At 40.2% G+C, this 25,956-nt stretch overlaps 2 protein-coding genes across 2 annotated transcripts; both read right to left on the bottom strand.

Annotated features, from left to right (window-relative positions):
• Positions 1-10,844: 10,844 nt before the first annotated feature.
• On the bottom strand, positions 10,845-11,312 carry LOC130838520 (short transmembrane mitochondrial protein 1). Its single transcript, XM_057711740.1, has one exon. The coding sequence runs from the start codon at positions 11,253-11,255 to the stop codon at positions 11,112-11,114; it is 144 nt and encodes a 47-aa protein (XP_057567723.1). The 5' UTR covers positions 11,256-11,312; the 3' UTR covers positions 10,845-11,111.
• Positions 11,313-11,516: 204 nt separating this feature from the next.
• GCSH (glycine cleavage system protein H) lies at positions 11,517-25,239 on the bottom strand. The gene is made up of 5 exons (XM_057711739.1): positions 24,966-25,239; positions 21,442-21,521; positions 20,212-20,275; positions 16,147-16,278; positions 11,517-15,292 (listed from the first exon to the last, which is right to left on the bottom strand). The coding sequence occupies exons 1-5, from the start codon at positions 25,111-25,113 to the stop codon at positions 15,195-15,197; spliced, it is 522 nt and encodes a 173-aa protein (XP_057567722.1). The 5' UTR covers positions 25,114-25,239; the 3' UTR covers positions 11,517-15,194.
• Positions 25,240-25,956: the final 717 nt, after the last annotated feature.

The raw sequence follows: 25,956 nt of genomic DNA, 5'->3' as shown, positions 1-25,956 counted from the left end.
TGAGAGTCTAAGAAACAGAGCCCATGGAAATTCAGTATGATACAGAAAGTATCTTTTCCAGTAGCATTTAAAGTAAACAGAAATGGAAAGAAAATGATCAGCCCCCCCCCCCAAAAAAAAACCCAACTTTAAAATAGCGTATTATTTTACCAATTAAACATAAGCCATTGTGATTTGCTTCAAGATAATCCTGCAAGGGGGTGGGGGTGGCTGTGGTTAGAGAAAGAATGAGGAAATAAAAGTAGCCACAAATTCTGTTTGTTGTAGAAGGGTATGAGGACACAGACGTTAATTGCACTATTCTCTCTACTTTTGTGTCAGTGTGAACTTTTCCATAATAAAATGTTTTCTTAAGCCATCATGTTATTAGAATGGTTCAAGAAACGAAATGTGGGATAATGGTAGAGGTGAGCAAAGCCTGAATTTTGACCTTCAGCAAACTGAAGGAAATGTATCAAAGCATAGATTACACAGTTAGTATAATTTTAAGTTGGGGTAGAGACCGTGAACAGGGATTTATACAAAGAGAACAGATGTACCACAGAGTCAAAAAGAAAAAAATCAGAGAATAAAGCTTATGGAGGTGATTTGGAGACATTCCATAAATAATTCGCCAATTACTCTTAAGTCAAAGTACCCAAGGCCTTCTCATTGAATTTACTGAATGCAAAAGAAAGGGCTGGAAATACAGGGGGAAAAAAATAGACATTACCTTTCAGATCTCTGGCACCACATCATGATGGTGTAGTTTGTTAATGAAGTGAGAAGTACAGAGACTACCAAATGCCTCTTTGTTATACATCTGGCAAAACCAATATAGCTTTGACACCCTAACCAATCTATAACTTAGAATACAAAGTGTCCTGCTCCTGAAATGAACAAAGACTTTCGTTAAGCTACCACTGGTCAGTGGCAGACAGGCACACCGACATTACAGCCAAGTCCAGCAAAAGGACACATATTCCATTGCTACTCTCATGGATGTGTTGTATAAAAGTTAAAATGGGAGGGGTTGAAATTCTTCTAAACCGGAAACAATGACCACATCTACTATTTGCAAATAAGTAATGCTGCCAAAAGAGAAACTTATTTGAAAAAAAGGAGACCCCCTAACCAGGAACACAAAGAAATTTCCAAAAGGCTAGTAGCTGAAGAGAAACGAAGAAACGAACTTGAACTGATGGAGGCACCGTCTCGGGAAACAGTAGCCAACTGTGGTGGCAGAATGTGATGGCAAACATGGGGAATCACTGGCTCTTAGATGCTTCTGCCTAGAAGCAGCTCATATGACTTCAGTCCCCCTGTCCATAGCTGGAACAAGTCACAAGCTACTGCTTAACTTCAAGGAGAAGTGGAGATAATACTTTCTTCCTCTATCTCCAAAAGGAAAAGGAAGCCAGGTTTTGGTGGCCAGTAGTAATGTCTTGGTACCTGGTAGTAATGTCTTGGTACCACACTGGTCTGGTATCATCAGAGGTGACATACAAAGCAAATGACCTTTATGAGCCATAAATATCACGACATAAAATGTGGACATTTGTGGTCTTTGAAAATAGAGTCCAGGGGTTCTGGAAATGAGAAGTCCTAGATTTGGGGAAGATAGGACTATAACATTAAAATTATTTTCTTAAAACTGTTTTCAATTTTCTGCATTCAAAAATGTATATGAAAATACAAAGGCCCAATAATAGATAGAGAATCTCAAAGAAGAAGTTGGAGGAATAACTGTTGAAAATCAAGATATGACTCTAAAGCAGGATTTCTTTTAGATACTAACAAACTGGTTTTATTTTATTTTTATTTATTTATTTAATAAATTGATTTTTGACAAATATGCAGAAAAAATTAAGTGCAGAAAGAAGTCTTTCAACATGAATGTTGCAAGTTGGCCATTCATATGCAAAAAAAATTAACTCAAAATGGATCACAGACCTAAATATAAACCATAAAACTACATAACCTTTAAAAGAAAATACAGAAAATCTTTATGACCTGGGGTTAGGCAAAGTGTCCTAGACATGACAGCAAAAGCATGATCCATTAAAAAAAAATCTGATAAACTGGTCCTCAATAAAATTAAGAACTTTCACTCTGCCAAAGGTTCTGTTGGAGAATGAAAAGAGACAAGCTACAGATGGGAGAAAATATCTACAGATCACTTATTTGACAAAGGACTTCTAACCAGAATATGTAAGAACTCTGCAAACTCAATAGTAAGAAAATAAAAACAAATAGAAAATTGAAAAGTTAATTTTGCCAAATACAAAATGGACAAAACACTTGAACAGAGACTTCACCAAAGAGGATATGATAAAGCACATACTTCTTAGAAGGAAAAGTGGTGTTCAGCCACCCGAGATTGAGTGCCCTTAGGTGTAATGCCCTTAGGTGTCCGGGGCTGCACGTGCACTACACTGACTGGCTCAGCATGTGCCTACCCTATGCCGGCAGGCACAGGTAACCCATTGAACCCCATTTGTGATGGAGATCAGGGATCGCAATTATTCCCCATGAAAAAAAATTGAGCACATAAAAAGACATTCAATATCATTAGCCATTAAGGACATGCAAATTAAAACCACGTATTAAAATGGCTAAGATTAATACCAACTGTTGGCATAGGACACTAGCAACTGGAATTCTCATACATTGCTGGTAGAAATGCAAAATGGTAAAGCCCCTCTAGAAAACAATCTGGCAATTTCTTATAAAGGGAGACATACACTCACCAATACTACCCAGCAATCCTACTCTTGATTACCTATTCTAAAGAAATAAAAACTTATATTCACACAAAACCTGTACATGAGTATTTACAGCAACTCTATTCATAAGGACCTCAAATCAGAAACAACCCAAATCTCCTTCAATAGGTGAAAAGGTAAACAAACGGGTATAGGCATACAATGGATCACTACTCAGCAATAAGAAGAGACAAACTCTCTATATAATGACATGGATGAGTCTCAAAGGCGTTATGCTGAGCAAAAGAAGCCAGTCTCAAAAAACTGTGCTGCATGCTATGCAATATACAGGAGTATATACTCTATACGACATTCTCAAAAAGACAGCACTACAGCGATGGTAAACAGATTGGTATCTATATACATGTATATTAAAATTCATAGAACTTTGTACAAAAAGTAATTTTTTAAGCTCTTTATTGGAGTATAATTGCTTTGCACTATTGTGCCAGTGTTTGCTGTACCACAAAGTGAATCAGCTGCATTTATCCATATGTCCCCATATCCCCTCTCTCCCACAAAAAGTTAATTCTACAATTAAAAAACAGAAAGAAAAATTATGAGATTAGCACCACAACAGCCCCAAAATTTTGGTAAAGGTTAAAAAAAAACCCTGTTGATAAAGAGTGAAATGCCAATGGCAGGAGAGTGAACGGGTATACTTTGGGAAAGAGTTTCGCATTAGACATGAAAATCTACATTAAACAATAACCCATGAGAGCTCTTTATAAACTACATACAACTATGAGACGTTATTCTCATGTGTTATGTGAATCACCGGATCTCAGGCTTCAGACTGGAAGTGTACATTTTTATGAGTTGGGCCCTTTGTTGTAAATGACCTCATTTTTTTTTAATCTCATACTCCTAATTTGTCTCTCCCCACTTCCCTCTCTTGACTGTAACCAAGTCTTTTTTTTCAAAGCAAACAACTTTTTATTGAAGTATAATTGATTTAAAATGTGCTATTTTCAGGTGTACAGCAAAGCAATTCAGCGACATATATATATATACACACACACACATATATTCTTTTTCACATTCTTTTCCATTACAGATTGTTACAAGATATTGAATATAGTTTGCTGTGCCATACAGTAGGTTTTTGTTGTTTATCTATTTTATATATTCCTCATTGGTTTTTAATAGCAAAATGATCAGAAATTATTAGGTAGCCTACAAAATCTTCAGGGGAAGAGTGGGTCAGAAAGCCAGACTTTGAAGCTATAAAGTCAGGAAAAATGCCCAAACATACTATTTGTTCAAAATATGTAATTGACTCAGCTTTCAGAAATATGACACTTGGGACTGGATTCCAAAATGCTGCCACCCCAGCCCCAAAGTATCAAATGCCTCTGCTACCATCAAGACAGAATTTTCTTTCACCCCATTGCAAACGACCACTTCTTCCTGTTATTCACTTCTCAATGCATGTATTGTGAGGGTGCATCTAATTGATGGAAATAAGTCACAAGCCAGAATCCTTTCTGCAAGGCAGTATAGAGGTCATGAGTTTTCTGTTCTACCTTAAAGAGGGTACTCATAATATAGTATATATTACCAAAATGTAATAAATGCATTCAGAGATGCTGGGCTGCGACCAGTTTCTACCATAGCATTGCAGTCAGTCTTATTTCACATGAAACTAAGTTGAAAAACCATAAGTTTGAGGACTTCCCTGGTGGCGCATTGGTTAAGAATCTGCCTGCTAATGCAGGGGACATGGATTTGCACCCTGGTCCAGGAAGACCACACATGGCTTGGAGAAACTAAGCCTGTGTGCCACAACTACTGAAGCCCATGCACCTAGAGCCCGTGCTCCGCAACAAGAGAAGCCACTGCGAAAAGAAGCCCGCTACTGCAAGGAAGAGTAGCCCCTGATCACCACAACTAGAGAGAAAGCCTGCACGCAGCAATGAAGACCAAACGCAGCCACAAACAAACAAACGAACAAAAAGATAAGCTTGAGGAAAGGAAGGACAACTAACACTTGCCAAGTGCTGGATATCATTACAATATTAGAATAGGCAGAAGCTGAATTGCCTTTTCAGACCTAGCCGTGTAAGTCACATAGTTTCACTTTTGCTGGACGCAATTGGTTGACCAGCCACTGAGGTCATCCCACACACAAGAGGAGGGGACACACACTACACTTCTCTATGGGAGAAGGATCAAAGAAATGGTGGATGTATTTCTCTGACTGACTCTTAAAGTCCGTGCATGCTTTTCTTCATGACACTGTGTGGAAATTCTTGTTCTTGGGAATCCAATGCCAATCAGAAAGCAGCAGTAGGATAGTTCTGGCCATATGAGACTCTCTGTCTAGCCCCATTGAGAAGGGTGAAAAGGGACATCCGTACTTGGTCCCTGTCATTATTGTTCCTTATTAGAGATCGTAGTTTATTCAGAATGCTAAAACTCCACTCTAGGAGGGAAGGCACAGCTCGAAATGACTCAGTGAAATGTGGCAGGTTATTACTAACCAATACGCACCACCAGCAGCCTGTGATCAAGGTTGGAAGAATGCCAGAAAAGAAAATATAATGGCTGGAGAGGAATGGAAACCATTACACTGAAAATGAACAATTCCAAGACAAAGATGATATACAAGAAACACTGGCTTTGGGACTTCCCTGGTAGCGCAGTGGTTAAGAATCCGCCTGCCAGTGCAGGGGAGATGGGTTCGATCCCTGCTCCAGGAAGATCCCACATGCCACAGAGAAACTAAGCCCTCAAGCCACAACTACTGAAGCCCGTGCACCTGGAGCCCGTGCTCCACAACAAGAGACGCCTCCACAATGAGAAGCCCGCTTACTGCAAGGAAGAGTAGCCCCTGCTCACCACAACTAGAGAGAAAGCCTGCACACAGCAATGAAGGCCCAATGCAGCCAATAAATAAATAAATAAATTTATTAAAAAAAAAGAAACACTGGCTTCAACTCAGATAAATAGTAGTAAAAGTCAATATATATTTATATCTGGTATCTATACTGAACCTCTAAAAGAGAATAACTCATATTTACTGATTGTTAGTATAATTTTATCAATGAGAAAACATACAGGAAGGTTGGGAAAATTTTCCATGGTCACTGTGAGAAAGTTAGTTCTCCCAAAAGAGCCATTGTTTTTCCCTACATTGCATCCTCCCTTACAGTTGGGTTAGAGCCTTGTGACTAGTCTAGCCAGCAGAACGAGTGGAAGTGATTATATCACTTCCTGGATGAGGCAGTTAAGAGGTAATGTACCCCTTCAGTTCTCTCTTCTTTTCCCAATACTACCTCGGAAGTCACATGTTGAGTTGGTAGCATCACAAAATAAAGGAAGCCTGGATCCCAAGTCACAGCTTTTGGGGAGAACCCCCATAAGCACTCATCACACTGTGCACGAATGACAACACACTTAATGAGTCAAGCCATTGAGATCCTAGATCTGTTTGTTACTGCAGCAGAGGCTGACCTCTACTGATGAACACAGTCACTGGGATTGTTAGTGTCAGAGCTGAGATTCCAAGGCCAGACCTTTCTGATTCTAGCGCTGATTCATTTAACCATTACACCTGAAGCAAAAGAAGAAACTAGCTATATCATAGTTTTAAAAATAACTGGATGAAGGGACTAGAGCGCTATTTAATCCTGTAAATTATAACTATTGTATATAAAAATACATAATGATAAAAAAGGAGAACTAGCTTTAGGTACGGAAGAAAAGTAAATGCCGTTTTTGTGTGAAAAAAATACCCCTCAAAAGAGCATTTTAGCACTATAGAAAGGAAGAGATATCTCTAGGTATTCCACTGTGCAAAGCCAAGCTGGTACATATCATAAAGTCAGAGTAAAACATAAATATTACAGGGGCTTCCTAGGTGGCTCAGTGGTTAAGAATCCGCCTGCCAATGCAGGGGACACGGGTTCGATCCCTGCTCTAGGAAGATCCCACATGCCATGGAGCAACTAAGCCCTTGCGCCACAACTACTGAGCCCATGTGCTGCAACTACTGAAGTCCATGCACCTAGAGCCCATGCTCCGCAACAAGAGAAGCCACAGCAATGAGGAGCCTGCGCACCACAACAAAGAGTAGCCCCTGCTTGCCACAACTAGAGAAAGCCTGCATGCAGCAACGAAGACCCAACACAGCCAATAAATGAATAAATAAATAAATAAGTAAATTTTTAAAAAAAAGATAAATATTACTGACTGAAAGTATCAGAATACAAGCTTCATGTCTTTGGAAGACCAAGAGTGTACTTAAATTAAAGATAAAACTCTAGAGGCAGAATTAATACTGTATAATTTATATTCATGGAGAAAAAGTGGATAAAAAAATACCTGTTGCAGTAGCTTGTCTACAGTATTCCTGAAAGAAAATGTGATAAACTGAATTCCGCCAATCCTCCCTCCACGAGGTTTCCCATCCTAATCCCTGGGACTATGAATATGATGGGCTTAACATATATGAATAAGTGATATTACGTGGCAAAGGGACTTTATAGATGTAATTATGGTTACTAGTCATTTGACCCAAAGGTAGGGAAATTATCTTGGTTTCTCGGGGTGGGCCTAATCTAATGATATGAGCCCTATAAGAGCAGAGAGTTTTCTCTGGCTAGCAGCAGGAGCAGCAGCGCCAGAGGTCAGAGCACTGGAGGAACTTGAGGCACCTTACTGGCTTTGAAGAGTGCCGACACTCTCCTTTCTTTTTCCCATCATCTTTGCCACATATTTACTACAAATGCCTTAACCTGGATTCCTATACTTAGTTGACATATTCTTGATCAACTAATGATGAGAGGGAATATTGATGGGCCAAAAGAGGTGCAAAGCCCAGAGTGTTTAAGTCAAAAGCAGGTTGTTTCTGTCAAAAGCAGGCTGTGATTTCCTCAAAACTCTTTACCACCTCCCTGGCTCTATGCCATGCCCCCACACCTACCCCCACTTTCCTAGAAGTTTCAGGTTTAAAAGAATCTTGAATCTATGTCAGAATTTCAGCCAGGGAAAGACCGGTTTCTGGCGGCCTCACTTGGCATTCTGAACGGCTATCCCTGTGGACTCATCAACAGGTGTTGAATAGAGAAATCAAAGAATACAAACACTCTTAGCCATGGTGGAAGTTTAGTTTCTTACTACGCAGCATGCAGTAAGTTTCATGCATATGACCTGGTTACATAGGTCTTGAAGATGGGCCTGGGCATGATGATCACTGGCAACATAGCTTCTAAAGGAAAATGACACTGGGACTCCAATCTAACTTACAGTCTGGGAACACAGCTTGGCAGTTGAAACTTTGCCTCAAAGGTTGCACCACCCATTTTGAACAATTTGTTCACATTTTCAAGAGCATACATTCTATCTCCCCATGTTAATTATCTGTGCTTTATGCTTCTTATACGCCCACAGAGCACAGCAGCTTCGATTATTCATAGAATGATTCCTAGGAGCACGGTTTCTGCAACCATCCTTCCCTACCACAACAGTTCTACTCCAATCCCAGTCTCCAACTCTTCTGCTTTTTCCAGTCACATTCTTTATTCATTAAGTGCCTATTAGATGCCTGGCACTGGTAGTAAAATGGTAAAGCCACGCCGGTCTTGCCAGCTCTCACGCAGCACACAATGTACAGGCACGTTCAAGTCTTCATACGCACACTCACTCCACCTGTCGCTCGTAAAGCCCAGGCACTTGACAACCGGCTCCTCTCTTTCCTCTAGTAGCCCCACCCCTTCCCCGCAGGCTCCTCCCCTTCTTCCACAAGCCTTCTTTCTTCCCTATCTAGCTCCTCCCCTTCTTCCCGCAGTTATTACCGTGCCAAAAAAATGCCTCCCCTTCTTTCAATAGCTGTGCGCTCCAGCAAAGCGCCCCTGCTTGCCCCACAAAGCCCCGCCCCTTCCTCCACTGGCTCCTCCCTCACAGGGCCCCGCCCCTTCCGCGGCTCCTCCCACTGCCCCACCCATTCCGCGCCCTCCTACCCAGGCCCTGCCCACTCTTACTCCAGCCCCGGTCAGCACGACCTCTCCCTTGCGCCTCCCGACCTCAGAGGGCTGCTTCTTTCCGAACCCGGCGGGGCGTCTGGCTCTGCCGCCCGTGGAGTGGTCTGGGGCCTTGCCCCGGAGGCGGGGAAGCGGCTGCTGCCGCTTACACCCTCCTGTGGGGCCAGCGGGGTGGAAGGCCCACCGGGGCAGCTCAGTCCCCAGCGGGCGACGGCGACAGTTGCCCTGGGTTACGGACGCTCAGGGGGCGGGGCGGTGGGCGGGCTTGCGGGGAATTCGCGGCGGAAGTGACGTATACTCGCCTCGCGCAACAAAGCTGAGCGCGGGAGGAGACGCTGCCTGAGCGCGGTGGGCGCGTGCTCCCGGCAGGCTGTGCGCGGCCGCGAACCTTCCACCCGCCGCGCGTGAGGCGCTCCCGGCCGCGGAGAGCGCGAGAGGCCGCGTCGCGAGGTACTGTGTAGCCTTAAGTGCCAGTCAGGGAAACACACGGGGGGGGGGGGGGCTGGGTGCCCGTGGGACCCTGGAGTTAGAAAGCGAGGGCTCTGGGACCACCTTCCCCTCAGAGACCCAGGACCGCTCCCTCCACATTGCTGCCCTTGGCGCGGATCGTCCTGTGGTGGGGGGCGGCTGGCAGCGTCCCCGGCCTCTACCCACTGGATGTCAGGCGACCGAAAATGTCCCCAGACTTTGCCACCTGGCCCCAAGTCGCCCCTCCCCGGTAAGAACTGGGCCTAGCTGGTGCAGGCCAGAAGCGTCATAGCAGGTCTTTAAGCTGCTCCGTTTGAACCCACTGTCGCGTCGCCGCGCAGCCTGTGAAGTGGGCTTTGGCGTCTTTCATGCACATGTAGAAAAGTGGCCGCACCTCGTCCCATCAGCTGAGGAACTCGTTGAGGACAGTGAAAGGTCAGCCCTCTCCTCCCCTCCCACCTTTGGGGCTGGTACTTTCGAGCATCCCGAGGTGCAGCCTGGGGTGGGACCCTGTGCCTGGAGTCAGGCATTCGTGGTAGATTCCAACTCAGGTATGGCTCCAAAGCCCTTCTGCTCTCTGCTTTAGAAAGTGTGAATGTTTCTGCCGGAAAAAAAATATTATAAGCCTTTTATACCACTGTGATTAAAAGCCATTTGGAGGGACCTCCCTGGCGGTCCAGCCATTAAACCTTTGCTTTCCAATGCAGGGGGTGTGGGTTCCATCCCTGGTCTGGGAGCTAAGATCCCACGTGCCTTGTGGCTGCAAAACCAAAGCATAAAACAGAAGCAATATTGTAACAGATTCAATAAAGACTTTAAAATGGTCCACATTTAAAAAAAATTTTTTTAAATAAAAAGCCTTATGGATAGGTATTACTGTTTTTTTATAGACGGCATGGTATTAATTAGAAAGCCTGTCACTTCTATGGAAAGACCTTTTTTTTTTTTTTTTTGTATTGACCCAGGAGGAAAGTTATGTATTTAAACTTTTTTCATTAAAAAAAAATTGTGGACTGATTATACATCTGAAAAATTACAAGAGTAATTTGTGGCTGCAGAAAAAAACACAAAAGTCTTCTTATGAGAATCACTTTAAAGTTATAATGTAAATACATTTTTTAAATTTAAAAAGACAAAATCTCCTTTATAGACAACTTCTCATTTACCTACCATGTAATGTCAAATGTGCCTTTAATCCCATAAAATAAGTATGATTCTTACGAGAGAACAGAACCAGATCAAATGTAACATTACGAAAAAACATGCATGCTAGACTATGAATTCCACTGAGAACAAAGGCCATTATTTTAAATACTTTTAAATTCCCCAGTTCCTGATAGGGTTCTCAGAACAGTTTCTTGATTAATGAACAGCAAATTGATTTATTGGTTAAATTAGCAACTATGAAGCTTCCTGACAACAAGATAAAATTAGTGGATAATTTACCAGAAACTGGCTTCTAGATTTTCACTTTAATTACTACTTTGAAACAACATTATTTAGTACCAACTGTTTAAACACTCAACATAATTGCTAGACTATGAAATCAGCATTATTTGTATCTCATCAGCTATACAAAACTCATCAATTTTTCTTTTGAAAATGGCAGTAGAAATCCTGAAGAATAAGGGAGAGACTGCTCATTAAAGGTCATGTTTACTAATCTAGCACCATAATTCCATTCTCAGGACCTCCCAAGTGGCTGGAAGGAGGAAGGGAAGAAGTGAGGATGTTGGAAAAGTATGGGCTGTTCTTTACTTGTGGCTCCATTTGTGCTGCAAGGCAATGCAGGGTCTAGCAAAGAAGAAAACTGCTGAGGCTGGAGATTAAAACAAAAGCTTTTGGTTCAGATGGTAAAGGAGGCCCTCAAGAACAGGAGAATCAGTTTATCCAGAAGGCAGTCCTGGAGTCGGCCTCATGAACTAGGGGGTTTCTTCTTGGCATCCACGTCCTTTCTAATTTCTTCAAGCTTTTTAGCCAGGTTTGGTATGTCATAGTTCTGAGCCAGATACATTCCCACCACGTTGCCAAGAGTAAATCCAAGCAGGAACTGGAGCATGGCGTCGGCAAGGAGGGAGAGAAGGGCGGCTGCAGCTCCGCGGGCCGTCCGAGCCTGCCTCCTGGAAAGACCATTTTTAAATGATCTATATATTACATTATTCTGAGACGTTAGAACAAAGTACTTTTCTAGAGTATGACTGATTACTTTTTAAGGTATTCTTTACTTAAAAATACACATTGTGGGATCTTTTGTATTTCACAACCTGGAATTAATAGTATACCTGCATACTTCTAAAAAGAATTGTACAAAACTGCATACCTTACTCCACTTTTTTGTGTTAAAACATAAAATTTTGAATCATAATTTTTTTTTCTTTTTTTGGCTGTGCCATGCTGCTTGTGACGTCTCAGTTCCCCAACTAGCGACTGAACCTGGGCCCTGGCAGTGAAAGCCCAGAATCCTAACCACTGGGCCACCAGGAAATTCCCAATCGTCAGTTTTAAAGGATGTACCATCTAGGTGATCATAAATGTTGGCATTTTAAAATGTCACATCACTCTTAAAAGCATTGAAAGAAATCTAAATTTAATACCAATTTGATACCCGTAAACATCTATTTAAAAATTACATGAATAAACTAAAAAATTGAAAAATTTTTTGCTTTCTCCTTAAATTCATATTTTATTCTACTTTCTCCACAGAATCTCATTCTAATATATATATGATATATATATGACATATATGATCAAAAACTTTTGAGTAGTCTTATCATTTTTCTGTGCAACACAAATATAATTTGAAAATGAAATTCAAAAAATTCTAAGACTGTAAAGCTAAATTTGTTTCCAGATTTAGAATTACCTTTATTTCTAGTCACTTGGCAAACAACAGGAATATATTTCATGCGTTTATAAATAGTAAACAAAAGAATGTTACTGGAAGTCTATAGAATGAAAGAGATGGGGCTGTTCCTCCCCTCTTGCTAATTCATGTATCTATGGGTAAATATTACATATTGCCAGAATGAGACAGATTCAGTCCCAATTTTATTCATTTTTTTTTCAGATGTAAGCTGAGTGAGATACCTTGTTCACAGGAAGATGCACATGAAAGAGGTTTTGTCATTACAATGTCTCAACTTTTTAAACTCCTTTCCACACCAGAAATCACATAGTAAGCAACAAAATTTTTTTTAATTATCAGCTCACAGTTTGGTTAGGAAGGCAGAAAATTTAAAACCACCCAACTAGCAGGATTTGTTAGCCAAGTCATTAAAGCTATGTTCTGTTTCTGGGAAGTATACCAAAGTCTTAACTAAGATTTAGTGACTATTAAACTTCTTGACTGAAAGCATGTTCTCCTAAGTACATGTGAGGTTGGAAGATCTGGCACATGATTTGCTTCACGCTAATTGTGCCTGCATACCTATTTTAACTGGGCTTGTAATCACTGTTGAAACTTAGCAGGTAAAAGCCTGATAGCATGACTGAACAGAAATGTGTTTGGCTAATCATGTTTATAAAAAGCCAGAGATGGAATCCAGATACAAAAGCTCTAATAGAATAAGATCTCAGAGTTGGCAAAGGGGTGTTTTTAAAACACCAAGATGGGGGCTGCTCAATTTTGAACCTAAATCTATTCTCTAAAAATGTCTATTTAAAAGGGGGAGGGGGGAGACTGATGGGGATAGGTGGTCAATACTAAAGCCATGTTGCTGGGAAGAAAAAAGAATGTAACCACTGAGAAAGATGCATGATTAGGTCTAAAATAATACAGTGATTGTTGAGAAGTAATGAAGGCAGTTATAGTTAACATAATTTTAAAAACTGAAGGTGGGTGGTACTCTGACATTTTAGCAGCCCCAGAAAAGTTGCAGAAATTCAGAAAAACTCATAAATTGATTTGCTTGAGAGTTGATCTGAAATACCAGCCTCATTTTCATACTAGCATGCCTATACAGAGCCCTCTAGTGGTTTCTGTATTAAAACTTAATGCTGTCAACTTCTTTATCTGGGAGGTGATGTGAAAAAATTTTTTAAACACTTCCAGGGTTACCTGTTCCATTTCTTGAATTTTAAATTATTAGACAGTATTATTCAAAACTTATTATTAAGCTTTTCTATTAAGACCAAAACCATTCAAAAGAATATGAGGTCTGAGAAATTGAATTCTGTTGATTTAGTCCATTTGAAGGGCCATTCAACACCTATTATTTTCAGCAGCACTATAATAGAAATGAGGGTTGAATTGGCTCTATATTTTAAACAGTGAAAAAGAGCAGGTTGTCGTAAAGTTCTGCTCTTTGATCCTCCCCCAACCACCCAGATTCCCATTTAAATATATATATATTTTTTGACCATGTAACGCATCTTGTGGGATCTTACTTCCCTGACCAGGGATTGAACCTGGGCCCTGGCAATGAAAGCACTGAATCCTAACCACTGGACCACCAGGGAATTTCCTTAAGTATTTTTATAGTAACTTACATTTGCTAAGGAACTGATGAAGAGTGAGCCAGGGAGTGTGAAAATCCTAACCATAACTGCCCAGCTCTTATCCTCTCCATCACCTTATCTGTGAAATGGTGGTAGTTATGGATATGCCCTACCTACTCTGGCTATTGTTGTAAAGAACAAAGAAGGTAATACATGAAAGTACCTTTAAAACAAGATTTAATTATTTAGATTTTTAGATGAGCAATTATTACTCACTCCTTTCTATTTCCAAAGCAGATAGTCAAGTTAATTAACCTGATTAATAACAGACACAGCTCAGCAGTGATATGGCCACTGGCACAGTCCTAGAAAGAATGCATTCTTTCTGCAGAGGAATAGGAAGGACTTGTATGTTATTTATCTACCTACATACTCGAGATTCTTGTGTTTGCTCTTTATCAGAAGATAGTGTCTAAATACTTCCTTTTTCCTCTAGTAACTGGAAAAATGGTAGGAGTTTGTTCCTGCTGTGTGTGTATCTGTGTGCACTTATATATGTACTACCCCCATCCCCATATCAGCATACTACAGTACTATTGTTGGCTCAATTAGAAAGTATGCTATGTTGGCCACTGTGTCCACTTCTATTCCCATTACTTAAGTAGAAACCTTATGTGAATGTGGTTTAGCTTTCTTAAGGATGTCAAAATTTCACCTTTCCTTGTTTTTACTCCTATCATCTTCTAACTTAGCATGATAGAAAAACAGTCAGTGATTTCTTTTTCATTATATTAAAGATGACCAAAAAAATAGTACTTGATGCTATCAGGCAATTAGATCTCTGCTTAAGAAAAGCCAGATCTGTGACTAAAAGGAAACATTTTCTTGGAACTTTTGTTAGGGCTTAAAATTCTTTAAAAAAAAAATAACTTTCCATAAATTAAAATTAGCATCTTTACAAATACCAGCAGAATCACTAAATGAAATATTAACAGCAAAACAAAAAACATGGTTAATTATGAAGGTAAAGATTTTATTATTAAACTGTTTATTTTCCTGCAAGGCTGTTGCTTCACTGTATAAAAATAGCACCAGCAAACACAGTATATTGTAAAATTAAGATAGTAATGTTCGTCATCGGACACTATACAACTAACAAACTCTTCTCCACTGCCAGTTATTTCCAGTGGGAAGATCACTGAGTATTTTGACCCAAATCCAGGGATGGCTGTAAGCAAGTTACAATATTATACATAAGGCTTAAGATAACACTGTTATCCTTAAATTACATAATTTTTATAACTAGTTTTACCACAGATAATTTCAGGAATTCTGAATATTATAACTGGAGCCTAGCCTAAAAATCATAGGTTGCTGTGAAAAAGATGCATAGTGTTTATCTCAAATCATTAGGAAGTTAAGGGGTAATTTTCTTTAGGAAACATTATTGCAAGTAGTTTCTTTTGCTAAAAGTTGCTTTTTAAAAATCTATCCACCACTAATTTAAGACAACTATGCTAGATTAAGTTGTTTCAAACTAGTTTATTTAGCAGTTCCATTTTCATTCCTCAATAGATTTTATGTATTTCTCATATGCTTCTTCACTCATTAGTTCATCTAGTTCTGAAGGGTTACTGAGTGTCATCTTGATCAGCCAACCTGCAACCAAAAAAAAAGTAACTTATATTCCAAATCACCTTTTTAAAGAGAAAGTCAAATTCATTCAAAATGTAAATTTTGAGTGCCTCAAAATTAACCTAGTATTCTTTATATAAATCACTCATTATTTGTTCAAAGAGCTTTAAATTTTAGCCTTAAGAATTAAATTAATATTCCTTACACATCAACTGAAAAGAATCTGAAGAAATTCTACCATCATGGATTAAGAACTCTTAGGCTGTAATAAGCACCAATGACTTCACACAGGGATCCAAATATACAAGGTCAGGCATATCTTTAACAAAAGAAACACCAACACTGTAATTACTGAGATTAATGGCAGTGGAAAGCATTAGTAGAGAGAAGAAGTAGGTGATAGGAAACAGAACTACACCCTAATGCTAGTTTTGCATTTTGTTGGCTGTGTACCTTAGCAGAGAAATCCTTTGGGGCCTCACTTCATCTACAAAGTGGAAAAAATTGCTGCTAGCTTACCTTACTACATTATTAAAGATAAAAATATGAGACAACTGAAAATTAATGTAATAAATGTTATTCTATTACCACCTACATCATACAATGTGATTAGATGCTTTATGACTGAAGAGGTAAATACTTTGAAGTGTTTACAATGAGTCTACAACTATGACACTAAGAACTGTATAAAATAAGGCAATGCTTTTATTGACAGAGATCTTAAACAATCAGCTTAACTGTTTTCCCTTTTTAAAGCACTCTATTTAGTACCAAGAAGTGCAAAAAGAAGTCACAATCAGCTAAAGACTGCTTTAAATTCTAGATTAAATGTTAACTGTAGCAAACAATCCTTAAAAATATTTCTAGCAACAACTTACCATCTTCATAACAAGATTTGTTGACAAGTCCTGGATTTTCTGCTAGAGCTTCATTAATTTCAGTTACTTCTCCTGATAGAGGAGAATAGAGTTCACTAGCAGCTTTCACACTTTCCAAAGCACCAAATTCCTCTATATTGAGAAAATTAAAGAAAATATTAAATGTTAAGTTAGTGACCCCAAAACACAAAATATGGAGAAATGATCACCTCTAATATAGTCATGATAGAAAGTTCTAAATATCTTTAATAAAACCATAGGTTTTATCATGTCAGATCTTCATTTACACAGTTTGTAGCCTGACAAGACTGCCCCATCCAAAAAGCACAATGTAACTAGAACCCAAGTAGAAAACCATAGTCTTATTTGCTCAAGGGGTCAGAGGATGGAGTGTGGGGCTGCCAAGGTGCCTGGAAATTGACAATTGAAATTCTAGAAAGAAAAGAGCCATAGTTTATAGAAAAAGTAGTCAATATGATCCATAGAACCACATGTTGGAATTAGCAGAGAACCTTCAAATAGCTACTATAAATATGTTCAAACATGAAAACAAACAAACAAAAAAACAGTGAATATAAGGGGAAATACTTGCAAAGAAATAATTTTTAAAATGGACATTCTAGAACTGGAAAGCATAATATCTAAAATAAAACATTTACTAAACAGCATCAACAGTAGACTGGATACTGAAGAAGAAAGGGTCAGTGAACATGAAGAAAGATCATCTGAAATTAACCAATCTGAAGAACAGAGTAAAAAAAAAAAAGATCAAAAATTAACACAGCCCTCCTCACCTATAGGACAAAACCTTCCTACAAAGATCTGAACTGACTGTGAATACAACATACCAGTTTGTGGGGGTAGAGCTAAAATAGTGCTTAGAAGGAAGTAATATCTTTAGGTGTTACACCATAGCTATTGAAGAGTGAGCTGGGAAATCTCAATAAGGATAGACTAAAAGGAGAGCCCCAAATTCTGTGTTTAAATTCTGTCCAGGTCTCTGAATGATCCCTGAATCATATGTGCAGAGGGAAGACTCCAACTGTCCTAGATAAGGCTAAAAGAATCAAACTAAGATTCCAGCCGCTACTCACTGCAAGGGAGACAGCATTTTACAGTATGGATAAAAAAGTCAAGTAAAAAATCCTGAAACCCAACAAAACCACAAGTTTCCAGAAGCTAGAAAAAGCAAATTAAATCTAAGTAAGTTAGAGGAAGAAAATAAAGATATGAAAGAACAAATGAAATGGAAAATAAGAGAAAATTTAACATAGTAATTTGGTTCTTTCAAAAGATTGATAACATTGATAAAGAGCTAGCAAGACTGACTGAGAAAATTACCACAAATATGAAGGAATGAAAAAGGAGTCCTTACTACAGATTGTATGGATATAAAACGATAATAAATGAAAAATATGAGCATCTTTATGCTGAATATAACATGAAAAGGAAAAGTTTCTCAAAACCAGTGTAAGATAACAGAAAATCTGAATATATATTAAAGAAATTAAATTTGTATCAAAAACCTTCCTACAAAGAAATCTGGCTCATATTCCACCAGTTAATTCTATCAAACATTTAAAGAAGAAACAACACTAATCTTGCACATTCTTTCAGAAAAAGAAAAGAAGTGGGAACGTTTCTAAACTTATTCTGTGAGGTCTATATAACAGATTCCAAAAGTTGACAAGGCCATTATAAGAAATGACCAATCTCTCTCATGAACATAATGTACAAATCAGCAAATCAAATCCAGCAGTATGTTTTTAGAGATAATTTTTGTATCATGACTACCAAGAATGCAAGGCTGGTTAAACATTCAAAAATGAATTACCATTCATCACATTAACAAAACCCTTCGACCATGTCAATAGATGAAGAAAATGAATTTGACAAAAATTCAGCATACAAATGATAATTCTCAGCAAGCTAGACATAGAACAGAACTGCTTCATCTGATAATGGGCACCTATGAAAAACCCTACAGCTAAATATCATACCTAATGATGAAATATTATATCTCTGCGAACCTTGATATGGACCAGAGTTGCTCACTTTCTCAGTTCACAGTGCCCTTAGTGTCTCAGTAAGGTTTTGTGGTAATCTCCAGACCAAAACAAATACCTAATCTTTCAATTTATTAAGAGGTTAGGTCCAAACTACTTACAAAGTTTTTATATCCTAACAACTGAGTAGCAGTTTGAAAAGATTAATACACATAAATTGAACAAAAGAATTTTCATTTTTAATTACAATTTATAAATATACATGTGTCTGTTGCATACCGTATAAGTTCTCCATCAGAGAATCAGGTCACATCAACCATTGCCCTACCTGATGTTCCATGCCAATTGTGCAGTACTTGCTTCAAAGATACACTATTATCCAAAGTAATATAGTAAGATCCAAACTGAAATTGTTAACTCCTTTATTATTAGTTTGTGCTGTGTACAACTGTTAAAAAATAAAAATATCCCACAGCACCTTATGACACTCTGGGGTATGTGGTCTGGGAACTATGAAGATGGACAAAGATTTCTTAGAGAAGACACAATGTTTTATACATAAATATGACAAAATATTCATAAAATACATATCTGAAAAAGGATTTGTATGTAGAATTTATCAATGATGCCTAAAAATCAATGGTAGAAAGATAACCCAAATAAAACACTAGAGACTTCATGAAAAAAGATGAGTGGCAAAAAGCACATGAAAAGGTGAATAATCTGTCACTAGGGAAATGCAAGTTAAAACCACAATGAGATATGCAGCACCTGGAACTCTCTCGTAACTGTTGGTAAGAATGTAAAATGGTACAACCACTTCGGCAAACACAATGGGACTTTCCAGTATAAAAAAGCAAACTACTGATCGCTTAATATGAATGAATCTCAAAATCATGACATTAGACAAATGAAGCCAGACTAATACATGTTGTCTGATTCCTTTTAAATAAAGTTAAAGAATAGGCAAAACTAATCTATGGTGACAGAAATCAAAGAGGCTGTCTATTGAGAAAGGTAAGGTTTACACTGTGTAAACACAGCTGTCAAAAATCTGAATTATACAATTAAGATCCATGCATTTTCACTGTATGTAAATTTTATATCAATTTCAAAAACACCTTTAGCAGAAAGTTTAAAGAAGGCATTCATTAATTTAAGGATATTACTTAACATTTATATTAATAGAATTTTAAAAATTAAGCACAAAAAGTAGGTTTATGCTCCAAGAGATGTTCAGAAATTTCTGATTGGCTTGAGAACATCAGAGTGCATACATAGTAAATAGAACATGATTAAAGAAAACAACTGATGTACAGAAAAAAAAAAGTTTAAACAAGATAAATGATAGGGGAAGTTTAAGCAGAAAAAGATATGGCTGATCTTGTCAAAGATATTTAGAAAACAGATACTCATGAGCCCATGTTCTATCCTGATATTCTTTACTGCCTCCAAAAAAAACAGATTTTATTTTTTAAACTTAAGAGACCTCAGCTATATTATACTACATCAACGTATGGCAGCGGGGGCTAAGAGCCATTTCCCTCTACTTCCTACCTTACATTAATGTCTGAAAATGCTCTCTGTTCTCACCATCATTCCTTACAGCTAGAGACGGCAATACGACCCAGACGTGGCTAAACTGATCAAAGCAAAGGTGAACTGAGAGGTTTCTGGTTGAGATATTCTTTCCCAATAAAGAGAGAAGAGAGCCTGTCCTTCTCCTCTACTTTTGGATACTGTCATGTGAGAACATCATGCTTGAAGGTTCTGCTGCCATTCTGTGACCTCTGATATGCTGAGGCAGAAAAAGGACCCAAGAGGTTGTGTCCTTGATAATCTTCCCTGAGCCACTGAGTCAATCCTGTATCCACCTGTTTCCTAGATTGCTTGTATGAGATATAATAAACCCCTGTTGGTTAAACTACTCTTATTTAAGTTTCCTGTTACTTGATGAAAAAGTACTCTAAAATGATCCTGGGTACAAACAAGTTCCTATCCAAGATAAAGAAACTTCATGGCACGAATCATGACATACCAAGATGAGAAAAACACTCACCTTGTTTGTTCAATTTTGTCCCAACTTCAGGCAGACTACAGTAAACAACATCTCCCAAAGCTTCCTTTAAAAAACAAAGACAAAAAACCAAACCTCTAAGACATCAAATTAAACCTAGAAAATAGGAACAAGCGAACACTGAATCCCTCTAATTCAAACAGTACATACTTTACACTTGAGGGGCCAAATTCTTTGGTTTTTCTTATAACCCTTTAAAAATGCAAAATTATTCTTACCTCAGGACCTGCAAGAAAACAGGCGACCAGCTGGGTTTCCCACAGATGGCAGTGACACCTGTCACAAACCATATGCCCCCTAAAAGATTACTAGCTCCCCTAAGAACACACTTTGTGCTTTTCCACCTCTGCAGTTTTACTGAGGCCATTTCCCCTACTGCATTTGCTGACTAATAAGTAGTGATCTCTGCATCAGGTGAGAGGGTTACAACCCCTCGTACTACTCAGGTCATCCATCACATAACGTTTTGTATGTCGTTTCCATGTAGTTGATTCCCCCTCATAAACTCCAGGAGGGGAGGACAATACTTAATGCAATTATTTCACAAAGCATTCTATACTGGGCCTCAGTAGATACACAGATGTGCCAATGAAGATATAGTAGTCACTGATCCTCAGTACCTGAGATCCCAACATTTCTGAAGAATACTATATACTCCCATCAGTTAACATCCCCCTGCCCCCTCTCCCCACCTCACCCAGAGATCCAGCTGAAAATCACTGACCCAAGCTGCTATTTGGCTTCTCAAGTTTTCTTTTACACAATATCTCAATATGAGGTCAGCAGCAATAAGGGAATCAGTAGAGACAAACTCTACATAAAAGGTTTATCTTTGTGTAATCTGTGCCAATCCAGGTGTTCCCTCTTCAAGTCCCTAGGTCATGTGTATATCACTGTTACCCAGAAAACACTGTCAACACTCCTGCCCTTTCGCTTGCTCTGCTTCTTTCCTTAACTGTCCCAATATGAAAACATTTCTTTCGAATTTAATTTTTAATTTTAAGTGTTAACCTTTCAATAATATCTCTTAAAACACTATACACTGCCCTAACTAAACCATGTTTTACTTTTTCCACGTATGACTGATGTTCTTCTAAAGGCCTTTAAAGGGCCCAAAATACTAAGGGGCAGAATAAACAATTTTTAAAAGGTAAAGAGAATTTAATTTAGGTGAAAGCAGACTGATTTAAATATTTCAAGACAATCCAATACCTGTGCAAAATTGCTGATTCCCACTGTTCCAACACCGTTTTCTGTTGTTACCCATTCATGTTTGTCTGTGAATTTACGCACTAAAATAGAAGACCAATATTTCAGAAAAGCAGTGGCATCACTTCTTAAAAAGCATTTTTTTTCATATCAGTGCTGTAAAAGGCAAGACCTTTCCAGTATTTGTGTTTGACTTACCGGCATTGCCATTCAACAGTATACTTACTGCCCAGGACAAAACAGATCATGTGAAAAGACACATCTCAATAGTAGTATCATTTAGGCAAAGATGGCCTGATGTGAACACTTTTGCATCTTTTGGAAATCTGATTATTTGCGCTTAACATTACTCAGTCTAAATCACACACACAAATTCTGGAGCACATTTCAAATGTATACTTATCTATTACTGGTCTATCTTACAAAAAGAAGTCTGTCCATCTGAAGAAAGAGCGGTGACGTTTTGGGAGGAGCATAAAGACTACTCATAAACCTAAAAAATAATATGCCTCTTTAGGATAGAACTGTGTGGAATCTTAACAGGAATAAAACTGACCGGGAACAATTATAGCTTGACAAAGTTCCTGATTCCACTTTAACTGAATTCAAGTCTGCCCTTGAGGAAAGTGGCTACCGTCATTTAAAGAAGCAAACTATACTATCAGAACTCAATAGTCACCTCAGAGCTAAGACATTAACTGATAGAAAGGCAAGCTCTGCTTGACATTCATTGGACAGGTTAGCCCTTGGCTTTATGAGCTGCTCCTCCTCAAATACATGGATGGCCAATCTACTCAAGCATTCCTGGAAGAAAGACCTACCAAAGTTCAAGTGACATGAAAAGAATTACTTAGGATTTAATGTCAAAAGTACTTGCTTAAAACAATACATTAAAAAAAAAAAACTTATCTTCTTAAATATATACCACATTCTGAAGTGAAGTAGTATTTTTCAAAAAAATAATACATCGGAAGTTATTAAGAAAATGGCTCATCAATACTGTTTTAAAATAAGCATTGCTGGTTTACTCTTACCCCTTACCCAAAAGATAATTATACTTAAAACATTAAACTGCCTTGACTACACAGCTCTGATCACAGCAGAATGCACATGAGTATTTCTTTTCCCCCAATCATTAAAAACTTTAATGTCATGCTCCTCAGTGGAAGAGGTTGTAAAATCTGTCAAAGTAACTTGCTTTGCTTCACTCCCCTTCAAATTACTGAATGCTTCAGGTCAATGTGTTGTTTCCCTAAGGTTAAGGTTTGTACTTTGTGTTCTGACTGCAACCCACTCTCCCTACCACCTTACCAGAAGCCTTATGTAGCCCTCCAAGCCTGGGTTCCTGGGCCATCCAACCTGCTCCATCCAACAAACTCTGCCCCACTCTCCCACTCTGTCCCCCCAACACACTCACAGCACTTAACATGCTACAGATATAGCCCTTTTGTCAGTTTCCCCCAGGCAGTAGACCAAGTAAAGCAAGCAAGAGTAGGGTTTATCTCATTTGTATTCCCAGTTCTAAACAGTGCTTGGCATATAGTAGGCACTCAAAAGTTAGAGTGAAGTAAATTTTTTTCTTTAAAGTTTAGAGGATTCTCAGCAAAACATCTACTATATAATTATTTGGCTACAGGACTCAATTCTCCCTAACATTCTGTTACAACTCTAAAACTGGCTGTTTAAATCTAATATACCTTTTTAAAGTAAGGACTGGACAACCATAAACATATGACTTCTCTGAAATTACTGTCCTGACTTTGGTCTTGCCATCCTGCCTAACTGTAAAGATAATCTTAGGAGTAAGGGTGCTCTCACATTCAATTCAGCAACTGAGCAATCACAAGTTTAGAGGAAAAGGCAGCAACGTTACTAAGCTAGATGCCGGTACGGCCACTTTTTTTTTTTTTTTTTTGCAGGTACGTCCACTTGACTTCAAAGGCCATTAAGTCTTTGTACTAGGCCATGCAATTTAGGCAAAAGACAATTCTCCTTTAACCCTTGGCCCAACAGGAAAAAAGTGAACAGATTAGGTAAATAATTACTTTTCTTCTGAGTCTTGAAAAACATGGGTTTTGGCCCCCAGAAAATTAGGTGTTTTGAGTAATTTATGAAAAGTTTGCATTTTCCTCCCTTCAAAGTCACTGAGTCAAAATACATTAACACTTGGTCAATTTTCTGCTATGTAATTGATTCTATACACTAATGTTTAATAAGTAACATTTATCAAGTATTTACTATGTATCAAGCTATATGTACAGGAGTTACAGTTATTTCAATTCACCCAACAAGTCCTAAAATAGGGATTATCATTTCCGTTTTTCTGATGAGGGAGAGAAGTTAAGTGACTATCCAAGATGTCACAGCTCATAAGTGGCAGAGCCAAAATTTGCAACTGGGTCTCTTTAGTATTAAAAACGTAGGTGTTCAACCAGATCATGGGTATTGCTATCTTGGGCAATATTTAACTAGATAACAGGAAAATACAAAAAGCTATATAGTGATAGTGTAACACTTAATAACCAAAAGACATAGGCTTGAAATTCAATTCTTATCTGAGAAATGCTCTTTCCTTATATTCAAATTAGAAATGTATTGATATGTGGCACCAACAGAGCTGAGAGATTATAATGGGGTGCGGGGGGAGATAAGCTTCATTTTGTTTGACTTTGGACTAAATTTATCAACTTTTCTAGTCCCAAACAGGTTTTTAAAACAACGAACTTAATGAGACAACAGCCACCACAGACCTGTGCTCCATAAGCAAGAAGCCTGAGTTCCCGCAGGTGCCGTCAGTGGCTCAAGTATTGGTGCATGAGGTAAAACGGTTTTTCCTCTGCGATAACGTGTGCTAAAGTGGCACGGATGGCCAGGACATTTACGGGCAGATCCCCCAGTTACTTCAAGTCCGGTACTTCAAGTCAGCGTTAAGTGACGCTTGTTTCAGCCCAACGCACCTTCACGACTCAACACAGACTTCGGCAGAACGTCTTCTGTGGAGTCCAGGAGACGATCTCACTTCTTTAGGAAGAACCTGTCTCCAAAGTTATGCTAGCTTTAGCTGTTAAAAATCTAGCCCCAAGGCTTTAAACTTCAATACATGCTCCTGCTTGACTTTTACTTCAGAACTCACAGTGACGACCCGTGTAGCAAAGCCAAGCCTACTATGTGTCTTCACTCTTAGGTTCCGCGATGCTCAAAAATGCAAGAAACCTAAGGTCAGGAAGGAGCTCGGCGACGCTCGCCCGGGTCTCCAGCAGCCGGAACGCGGCGGCCGCGCGTGTGCTCCAGGCCTCCCCTCCCCCTCCCCCCGGCTCCCGACCCGCAGGACAAAGGCTGCGGGGTCGTCCAAGCCACTCAGAGAGGGAGCAGCGGCCTCGCAACACGGGGTCCCGGCAACGAAAAGCGTGCGAAAGGGTCGCCTCAGTGACCCGGGCGGCCCGCGACGGGGAGCCGAGGTAAGGCTCGCGGCCCCGGCCCTTCCCCCGAGGCAGCCCGGCTCGCCCCACGTGCCCGCCCGCACTTACCCGAGAGCAGAGCGGGGCCGGTGCGCAGCGCCCGGACGGCGCCGGCCCGCAGTCCCCAGGGCCGCGGCGGGCAGGGCGCGTTGGGCGCAGAGATGGCGCGCAGGCTGTACACCGCAGCCCGCACGCTTCGCGCCGCTCGCAGCGCCATATTCGCAGGGATGCGGAGGGTCTCCGCGCAGCACCGAGAGCACCCCGGCCGGTGAGGGCGGGCGGGGGCGGCCCCGGGCCGGAGCAAGCCGGAGCGAGCAGGCTGGGCCGGGGCGCGGGGGCAGGGCCCCGGGAGGGGCGGGGCCTGATCGAGCGGGCACGCGGGAGGGGCGGGGACACTCGGAAGGCCCTGTGGCCCGGAAGGGGCGGTGGCGAGGGGCGGGGACTAGTACGGCTATACGGGGAGGGGGGCGGGCCGGACAGGGGCGGGGGCGGGCCGGACAGGGGCGGGGGCGGGCCGGACAGGGGCGGGGGCGGGCCGGACAGGGGCGGGGGCGGGCCGGACAGGGGCGGGGGCGGGGCCTCCCGGGAGGGGTGGAGCCACGCCTCCAGGCGTTGCTTCTGGGCGAGTGAAAGCGCTCGGTCATCCCGTCTTTTCTCCTCCACCCACCTGGGCGGTGAGAAGGGCTGCAGGCAGGGCTGGTACTGCTGGGCCAGCGCATTCCAGTGCCCTTGGGCCCTGGGGAAAGCAGGGTGCTCCCAATCCTGTTAAAAGGTGCGGTCCCAGCCTTCTACAGAGGATCAAGGTCACCCAGAGCAGGATTCATAGTAGGTCCAATCATTCCAGTCAAAGATGGTTGTTGGGCATTGGCCAAAGGCGCGCTGACACAAATGCAGTTTCTCTTTGGCTTTTTGAAATAGTGAAAACAGCCCAGGAACCCACTTTATTACTTTACAGATCCCAAAAGGCCCACGGTCCCCAAAGAGGGGACAGACAATCATATAATTCATAGAGGGGCAAGGACTTGTTCAAGGGTCAGGAATGGCTTCTTGGTGGAGTCTG

This window comes from Hippopotamus amphibius, chromosome 16, assembly GCF_030028045.1.
Source record: "Hippopotamus amphibius kiboko isolate mHipAmp2 chromosome 16, mHipAmp2.hap2, whole genome shotgun sequence".
Classification (NCBI taxonomy): domain Eukaryota; kingdom Metazoa; phylum Chordata; class Mammalia; order Artiodactyla; family Hippopotamidae; genus Hippopotamus; species Hippopotamus amphibius.
The sequence above is the reverse complement of the archived record's forward strand: the minus strand, read 5'-3'. Positions and strand labels throughout refer to the sequence as shown.